Source organism: Barbus barbus (genome assembly GCF_936440315.1).
Source record: "Barbus barbus genome assembly, chromosome: 33".
Classification (NCBI taxonomy): Eukaryota; Metazoa; Chordata; class Actinopteri; order Cypriniformes; family Cyprinidae; genus Barbus; species Barbus barbus.
Window position 1 is genome coordinate 16,912,273 of NC_136761.1, and position 9,722 is coordinate 16,921,994.

The 9,722-nt window shown below is 42.0% G+C and overlaps 1 protein-coding gene across 2 annotated transcripts; it reads right to left on the reverse strand.

Annotated features, from left to right (window-relative positions):
- Nucleotides 1-3,441: 3,441 nt before the first annotated feature.
- On the reverse strand, nucleotides 3,442-9,221 carry LOC306853005 (protocadherin-18-like). Of its 2 annotated transcripts, none has more exons than XM_079390156.1 (4): nucleotides 6,442-9,221; nucleotides 6,040-6,128; nucleotides 5,563-5,723; nucleotides 3,442-4,797 (listed from the first exon to the last, which is right to left on the reverse strand). In XM_079390156.1, exons 1-4 carry the CDS (start codon nucleotides 8,932-8,934, stop codon nucleotides 4,055-4,057), a joined length of 3,486 nt encoding a protein of 1,161 aa, XP_079246282.1. In that variant the 5' UTR covers nucleotides 8,935-9,221; the 3' UTR covers nucleotides 3,442-4,054. The 2 variants fall into 2 exon arrangements, with proteins under 2 accessions (XP_079246282.1, XP_079246283.1); XM_079390157.1 differs by having other exon boundaries at nucleotides 3,444-4,797; nucleotides 6,040-6,095; nucleotides 6,442-9,174.
- Between the last annotated feature and the right edge of the window lie 501 nt (nucleotides 9,222-9,722).

A 9,722-nucleotide genomic window follows, 5' to 3' on the forward strand; every position in this document is an offset into this window, starting at 1 on the left:
AGTGAAAATATGAATTGCTGCAGGGTCATAGTGCTCAACATTTTGGCCTCTCCCATTGGCATGTACTATTAGACTTTCAGGGGAAACAAATGTGCAAAAAACAGCTTGTCATTGGAGTAATATCCTTAAAGTGACAACTAAATAGCTAATCTACTCCTAAAAGGTGCATATTAGCACCTTAATGTGTATGCTTAAGGCTGTGAACCTTTTAAAGGTTGACCTAGTGACAAGTATTTTTTGAGTGTACCTGGCATCAATGACTACTATTACTAAATATAACTAGCTGTAATTTTTTCAAAAGTTAAATAAACTCTTAATGTCCAATGATAGCATGCAGAAACCCACAATGATAACACTGATAGAAGTTCTCTCAATTCTCATCAAATTAATGATCATAAACATATTTTATGTTCCGGAACAGAGGTCGGAAAAGTGTATGTAACTAAACTATTTATCAATCTGTTTATTGTAAAAGATCTTTGAACACATATGACCCCAAAAGCTGGAATGGAAGACGCCGCAACCTTTCTGGCTCAAGAGCTCTACATTAATATGCACACTTATTAGACAAGAATTAATGAGCCAATTTAAAATGCCAAGTCTGCTCTTGTTCATTTGACGGAGAATAAAAATGACTGTATTTAGAAATAAATTAATGCCTTAATGGACAAAGACATTTATACTTCTTAAAGCAGATACTGGTAAACAGTTTGTTTATGGCAATCACTTAATCTGATGTTATTTAAATACTGCATTCTGACATTTCGAAACTTTCATGTTGAAATATATTCAGTATATAAGTGTTAAAGTGACAGATCACCCAAAAATATATTCAGTATATAAGAGTTAAAGTGACAGATCACCCAAAAATTAAAATTTTGTAATTTCACACCTGTTTGAGTTTCTTTCTTCAGTGGTACATTAAAGAAGATATTTAGAAGAATGTTTTTAACTGCTTTTGTCCGTATAATGAAAGTCACAAGGATCCAAAACAACACTGGACCCCACTGACTTTCACTGTATGGGTAAAAAACACACAGACATTTTACAAAATATCTTCTTTTGTGTTTTCCGCAGAGGAAAGACATCCGTTGGGACTGGTTGTCATGCTAGGGTGACAAGTGTACACCTTAAAAGAGACACAAATCAGTCACTGGCGCTTCCAGACCATTTAACAGACCAGCTCATGCCATTCTTGTAATTCGTCATGCTTTACTGAAAAGCTGGCTGGCTACCAAAAGTGTCATTTATACAGACATTCCGCACAAAAGCACACATGTACACTCACACAGACACATACGGCGCCACTCTGGCCAACAGCTGCACTGAAGAGCCACAGATGTTTCGGTGTTTTCATAATGCATCATGGGAGAAAGCATTTGGTCATGAAATATGTTCCACCTAAGAGATACGAGGGGAGAAATGGAAAAATATTGGAGAGAAAACTAAAGGATGTCTTTGTGTAATTTTGTACTTTTCAGGAAGCAAATAAGACAAAAACCTATTTCAGTCTCTAACAGACTCACAATCACCCAGAGTTATTGTGGCTCCTAGATCACACACACATACACAAAGTGATAATGATAAGAAACTGTTGGCAGACTTATCCTCAGGACTTGAAATGATGGAAGAAGGAGACAGGTGTATTTTTAGCGGTAGAGACGTGAGAGATGAAGAGGAAGACATGAATCTACACTCTCAACTTCACCGCAAGCTAATCAGAAACTCACCTCAGCAATTATGCCAATTTACCAACCTGCTTGGTGACAAGAGCTCTCGTGAGTGACATGACTTTGTATGCGATGTGTGTTGTAACTTGGCACGTTTACCCAGATGCAAAAAGTCACCGCAAAAAAATTGCGGGAAAGGAGAAACAGAATGAATTATTCATTTAAAGCAATACAAGTTTACTGTAGAATTGAATTACAATGCACAAAAGATTGCAAAATTAGGCAGATTAGATCCGCTCAGTGTCCTAAGGGCTACAGCACGCTGTTTTCTTATACAAGTAAAGAAGTTACAGGATTATGCATGTGTGTAAGAGTGAATAAAAGGAGTGAGAGTCTCTGAGAGAGAAGGAGATGGAAGGTAGCATAGTTTTATTTAAGCTGAAAGTCAAGGCCAATTTCTGTATTTCAAAATGAGCTTTCAGAGAAGTTATTTTCTTCCTTCAACTGTTCAAATAGGACGGGCAAAAGATTCTCATTTTCTTTGAGTTTGGAAATTCTTTGCTTACAAAATAGCACCTCTCATTCAGTCATTTCCGTCTTTAAATGTCATCGCAATGCATTTAGTTTTGCATAATTTCACCAGACTTATGTTATTAGAAAAGCAAACCTGGTTTTTGAGACATTCAACGAAAAAGGTCAAAGTAAATTACAACTCCAAATGGTTTAGCAGTTATTTCCTAAGTAATTTTAACACAAAATGATTTTACAACTTTAAAATGCTCTGAAATGTGTGCTGTATAAATACATATGAGAAAGGGAGAATGAAGATTTCACAAGTAAGATACACAATATGGCTTCTGAATATGGTGTTAGAAAGGAGCATCAGAAAATTGTCAACCGCAAAATATTATGTGAGTTATTTTATTTACATTCTTTCATTTGCAAATGTTTTAATCCCGTTGCTCTAATTTGCAAGATGTCTACATAAAGTTTAAAAGCATGATTTAGGTTTTTTGCATTTGTCTGTCACAGTAAGTAAATATCCAAAATAAATATACAAAAATATTAATAAAGGTAGTATATTAACTGTATTTCAAGTTTAGCACGAATGAAGATGACACTCAATCGATAGTTAGTGACTAAATGTTGCCTTATAGTAAATGAAAGCAAAGTTCCTTAAAAATTTAGGAAATATTATATATATATAAAATAGGATGCCATATATCAAGAACAGAGAGAGAGATTCAGTATTAGGTGGCTGCTATTTAGCTATCTCGCCTCTAGGGGGCTGTAGTTAGAACAATGGATCACATAATGTGAAATATCGTTGTGTCTTTGTGACCTATTATGCATCGTAACTTTACATTATTTCCTACTATCTTAAATTGAGGACAAAACAATCTTGTTTCCTTTTTCTACCTCACTTATCTCTATTCGCAATATTCTCACTGGTTGCATCCTTTCAAGCATTAATGAAATATTCTCTTTCAGTCAGTAGGGGGCGCTCATAACGAGTGCAGCGTAGACGAGAGAGACTAAAAATGGCCATTTTTCCCCGCAAGGCTGCTCTCCAGATCTGTCTGTGAAGAGGAGGAACACAACTGCACACTCCCATTTTACTGGATATTTCAGGAACATTAAAACTAAATGGAGTAGCACATTCTGTAATTTACTGGAAGCCCATTTTTTATGCCCACAAACGTATAGCTTTAAAACAAGAATATGACAATATAAACAGTGAAACTTCAAAGCAAAGAGTCCAACCAGATGTGTATGTGTGACATATCTGCAATTCTCTTTATTTTGTCATTTGTTTAACATAAAACAGAAGTTGACACAAAGAATACACTGTTATAAATACCACTCCCACCCCAAAAACATGCTTTCAGTACCTGTCCCACCCCACCAAATAACACATACTCAATAATATCCATGTACTTATATTATGCTCATATATAACAATACCACTGAAAAGAGAAAGAAAAGATAACCTTTTTTCATAAATAAGAATATTTACACCAAGACATGTTGATTTTGATTATTTTCCCAACATGCATATATAAAAATAGAAATCTGATTGCTTTATGTACATTTTTAACTTAGGTATATACACATATAAATATAAAGACTACAAATTGTATTTTTAAAATACAAAGATACACTCACATTGTGTACACTGTGGCCAAAAACCAGAAAATACAAACATCATTTGGATAATTAGCATTCACAAAACACATTACATCCAGAAATGCAACTTTAACGACAATTGCAGCTCTCTGTTTTCCTGTTTTTGTTTTCATATCCTATCTCCCTCCTCCTCGCTCTCATATAAAAATGTTTTACTTTATTGTAGAGAGCAGGAGGAAGAGTTTAAGCTATAGTCTTTAGCTTTGCCTGACATCTTGAAGGAGTTTGTTGATTTCTGCAACCAGCTCACTGGCGTCCATAATTTCACTGCGACTGTCGCAGCGCTTGCCGTGCAGATGGCCAAGCACAGACTCTAACTCATCTTCCTCATGATTCTCAGGAATCTCCTCCATCGCGGGCAGCCATTTTGAAGAGGAAGCTGATGCTGCCATGGGAGCTGGCAGAGGAGCGGGGAGCGGAGCCACCAGGGCTGTCATGTGACTAGCGGGGGCATGGCCATGTCCAGGATTTTGGAAATGCGTATTAGCGGCCCAAACCGCCACGTTCTGCTGATAAGTGGCAGGGCTTGGTTTACCAGGTAAATGGCCCTTCCTTCTTTCCAGCGATCCCACCCCCGCAGCGCAGGGTGTTACCTTTTCAGTTTCATTAGTCTCGTTGTAATTATCCAGCGAGGAGGGGAGGAGCCTCTGGAACACGCTGTTCATTTCAGACAGCAGAGAAGTCGTTCCACACAGGTCTTCCGCATCAGCTGCCTCCCCCTCTCCCTCCTCGCTCTCCTTGCCGAATGTGGAGAAACTATTTTTCCTCAAAGTTGACTCGCCAGATTGTGGTGCTTCAGGGGTGGCTTTCTGTTGAGGGTCTTCTCCAGGGATGTAGAGGTTGCTGCGGTAATCAGAGGAGGCTGGGGAAGGCAACGGGGGCATCCAGCACTGGTCAGAGTGACCGAGGACACGACACTCTTCGGTGCACAGCTTCATCGCTATGGTGAAAACAAAAGCATTGATGGAAAAGGTTAGTTAATGATTGGTGTTTTCTGGCAGAGCATGCAAAACTGCACACACCCTTAACTAGTCAAATACATCAATTGGAAGCCAAATGACTAAACAAAATCTTTCCAACTCCAGCTGACCCAGCTTTGTTTTCTAGAGACTATACAAAACAAATCAAATAAGCCAACTTATAGTGCTCACTGAACATGTTCGGCTTTATTCATTCATGTTCTACGGGCTGATTTTAGCACCATTAATTTTGAAAGGCCATTTATAATACATCTTATAGAGTTAATAAATGCCCAATCTGGTACATTTGCAAAACAGGCCCTCATTTAGCCCACTCTCTCTCATGCAGAGAATGAATGATTAAACATGCTGATTTACAGAAATCAATGGCCCATCCCAGTACACAACCCAATTCTTGTTCTAGTCACAGTAATGACTGTATTATAGATCAACTATGCATATTTTTTCCATCAGAAATCATGTTTTTCTCCAATAAATGAAACAATCAGAGTACTGGCACTATTGAGGTGTTTCATGTTAAAGAGAACGATTTTAAATGTGTCTGAATGTTTAAAATCAAGGATATAGTCATTGTGTTATGTATTTTTTTACATATTTGTGTGTGTTACATACTTCGTTAAATGCATATACACAATGCTGTCCAGTGAGCAATTAACTTTTTAACAGGTATGCCCAAATATTATGAAATCGAGGGCTCTTCTTCAACATCTCACACTCTTGCTTACTTGGATGCAGTCGGTGATGTCCATCAGGAGTGAAGAGCTCACTGAAGCCTTCTCCAAGCAGAGGAGACTCCCTCCCCATCTCACAATCACTGTCTCCTGCCTCACTATCTCCTCTTCCACTGTCCTTTAGGCTGAACTTATCCATTTCATTCAAAGCATACCTAGAAACAAACATACAATTAGCTATAACAATAGCTTTGACTTAGTTATTGTTTTATGCATTATATATATTTTTTTTTACTTTTTAATTCACTGGTGATGTGATAAGTGTGAAATGAGCCTCTTAAGGAGGGAGCAATTTATGCATAAACAAAAAAGGCTTTATTCAAAGGGCAGTTGATTTGATGAGGCTGTCGTGTATCGTCAGGATCTGTTACTTAAGTGCTGCAGGGTGTCCAGGCTCTCACGGACTAGGATTTTAAACCCCCTGTAGGATGGTCTGTAAAGGTGGCAACAGGCTGAAGTGTGATTGGTTACCTGTAGCTCCGGGTGTATTTGTTGCCACGGAAACTGGGTCTGGGTTGGTACTGGCCCTGATGAAGTATGGACAGAAGCTGTGAGACTTGCTATAGCCAAAAAGAATAGAAACAGGGCGGGGACAAATAAAGAAAGAAAAAATGGAAATAAAAAAATGAATAATGGCAGACCAGACAGCAAGCCAACACAAATACAGACAAACCATGGTGGTGATGGGGAGGTGGGGTGAATGAGGGAATGATATGGATGGATACTTATGCATGATGAAACAATCTATGGATATAGAAATAAACATGCTAGAAATAAAATAAACATATTGAATATTATAACAAGTTTAGGGGGAATTAAATAGTCTGGATTGAACAATTCACACTGAATTCGTACTGGAAACAGTTATTTTACCTCGACAGGTGGTGTGGCATGAGCGAGTTCTAGGGCAAAGTTCTCTGGCACGTGATTGGAGGAGATGGTGACCAGGCTGTTGAGAGATTGGCGGCTGTGGTGACTCTGGCGGCTCTCTGGAGCAGGTGAGGCCGAAGGGGAGCGAGGATGGGCCCTCACAGGCAGGGTTCCATTAACCGTGGGGACCAGTGTGATATCACCCTTGTGGATCTGCCGGGCAGGTTTTTTGGGATGGTTTTGGTAGGTAGACTCAGCCACTCTGCAGTTATAGGAATGTCTTGGGTCCTTCTGCTCTCTCGAGCACCTGGTTGCGAACATCACCATAACAATGAGAAGCACGCCACAGATGGCACCAAGAGAGATGATGATGATCATAGACACGTCTAGAGTCGATTGGTTGTTCATGTCTGAAGGGTTCAGGGAGTAGCTTTCTGGATAGTCCCGCAGGCTAATGTGCAGAACGGCCCTCGCTGAGAGACGAATCGATGCCCCTCTGTCTTGCACCAGGATTGCGAGATCAAATCCCTCACGCCCCGTGGCCTCCACGCTTCCATTGGTTCGTAACTCACATCTGCGTGGTTCAATGACAAAGAGTCCCTCGTCATTACCATCGACGATGGAGCAAGTCAGCTCGCTGTTGGCCCCTGCATCACGATCTGTCGCCTTGATGATTGTCACCAGATGACCAGGCTCGGCGTGCCGCCATAGTGGCACCTCAGCTGTGTGGTTGATTAGTTGTGGAGCAACAATAATAGGTGGGTTGTCATTTTCATCTAGTACAGTGAGCAAAACTGTGGTGTTGCTGCTCAGAGAAGCCGGGCCTGCGCCATCCCGCGCCTGCACGGTGAATGAAAGCCGGCTGACCTCTTCCCGATCAAAGCTTCGGAGAGCATACACAGCTCCATTAGATGGGTCAATGGTCACATATGTTGAAATAGAGTTACTTTGGACCTGGCTCTCCACAATTGAGTAGGTCACCTGACCATTAGAGCCTAAATCTGGGTCGGTGGCCACCACTGATGTCAGGTATGCCCCGGGCGAATTGTTCTCAGACTTGAAGATTTCATATCGGCTCTTTTCGAAGCGTGGAGGGTTGTCGTTTTCATCTTGCACCTGCACCGTGAAGTGTTTGATGGTGGATAGGCTTGGTGAGCCACGGTCTTCAGCGATTACCGTCAGGCTATATTCAGAGCGTTTCTCACGGTCCAGAGACACATTAGTGAGAATCATGTAGTTGTTCTCGTAGGTCTTCTGCAAGCGAAAATGCCCGTGGCCATGGAGACGGCATACAACCTCACCGTTTAGACCTGAGTCGCTGTCATCGACGCGCACTAATGCGATGAAGGTATCGACAGGGGAGGCCTCTGAGATGTAGGCCACCTCCTCTTTGCCCTGAGTCATAAGGTTGATGTTGATTTTTGGCTTATTGTCGTTGACGTCAACCACTTTGATGATTATTTTACAGTGGCCTGGAATGGAGTTGGGACCCATATCCTGAGCTTGCACATCGATTTCGTATGAAGAAGTGGTTTCGTAGTCAACTTTCTTAATCAGAGTGATGTGGCCATTATCTGGGTTAATTTTAAAGGTCTCTAGGATTTTGGGTGGCACATGGCTGCTGAAAGAGTACACTATTTTGCCATTATTGCCTTCATCCGGGTCTGTGGCGTTCAGGTCCACCAGTAGCGTCCCCAGTGGTGAATTTTCCAGGAGGTTGACCTCGTAAGCCTGCTCGTCAAATGCCGGGCTATTATCGTTGGAATCAGATATGCTGATTTTTAGCAGCGTTGAGCCAGATTTCGGCGGCACGCCAGAGTCTGACGCTGTGAGCTGTAGTTGGTAGCTGGACTGTGTTTCCCTGTCAAGTTCCCTCATCACAACAAGGTCCGCGTACTTTGCGCCATCCGTACGCGTCCTGGTATCGATTTTGAAAAAGTTATTCCGAGTGAGCGAGTAGGTGTGTAGCGCGTTTTCCCCGACATCCGGGTCCAACGCGCTATCCAAAGGGAAGCGTGTGCCCACAGACGCGCTCTCTGATATATCTATGGGGATGATGGCGCGCGAGAACTGCGGAGCGTTGTCGTTGATGTCCAACACTTCCACTTGAATGTGAAACAACTGGAGGTATTCCGTGGGTAGCGTGATCACGTCGAACTCGATAGTGCAGTTTAAGTTTTTCTCGCAAAGCTTCTCGCGGTCGATTTTGGTGGCGATGCTGATCTCTCCGTCCTCCTCGCGCACGGAGAGTAGAGGGGTGCTGCCTCTCTGCATCGCGCGGAAGCGCGGGGACACTGAGCTCGGGAGTTTGGATAATATACCTGCTACATCCTCTTTCAGTCTGGCGATCACCGTGCCAGCTCTCTGCTCTTCCAAAACTTTGTATTTTAAGGTCTTCCCCGAAACGTTGAGCGCAACGGCCGCTAGAAGTATAAGTTTCAGAAGCGTCTTGCAAAACAGTACATTCCTGTCGCTGGCGTGTTTAGTTGTTCCCATCTTTAAAGCCGTGCGCAAAGTACTTATTCCACGCAGAGAGAAAACTGGCTGGTGGATTGTTCGATGTAAATTAAAGCATGATAAATCCTCAGATGCTGTGCATAGATTTCAAGCAAAACGCATATGAAGTCGATGAACCCGCACTTTCCCTCTGTGTGCGTTTTCAGCGCCTCGGAGAAAGCATCAGGACGCGGTAATGCTGCTCCACACATCCACTTTCCTCTTCGTCTGACTGTGTGTGAGTTGGTGCGCGGGTGTGTGGGAGGCGCAGCTCCTTGTGTGTGTGTGTGCTCTGTCTGTGACTCTGAGACTCTGAGAACACTGACTGGCCCCTTGCAGCCCACCTCAGACTGTGGCCCCCACCCTCTCCAAACTCCAGCCACCCCTCCTCGCCCCACGGCTGTACATCCATGAAAAGAAAAGAAAAGTCAGAATGAAGGAAAGAAAGAGCAGTGATTGAGGTGGAGCTGGCAAACAGATCTCGCCATGAGGAGGACAGGGTTACAGAAGTGTGCCATAACAATAGAAAAAAGACACATTTATTCAAGACCAACGTTTCTCGTGTCACCCCGGCACACTTTAGGTTACATGCCACAGTAGAAATGTTTTCATCGCTATAACATATGTGTTAGCTATCCATACATACGGTGTATGTGGATTCTACTTTACATGATTCGTTTTCAGAGTTTCAGTGGAGTTTTCTTTGACATTTAACTTTAATTAAATAAAGTGGTCGATTGCTTCACGCTGTCACTTTGGCACCACTTTCACTTTACTTAAAAATTAAG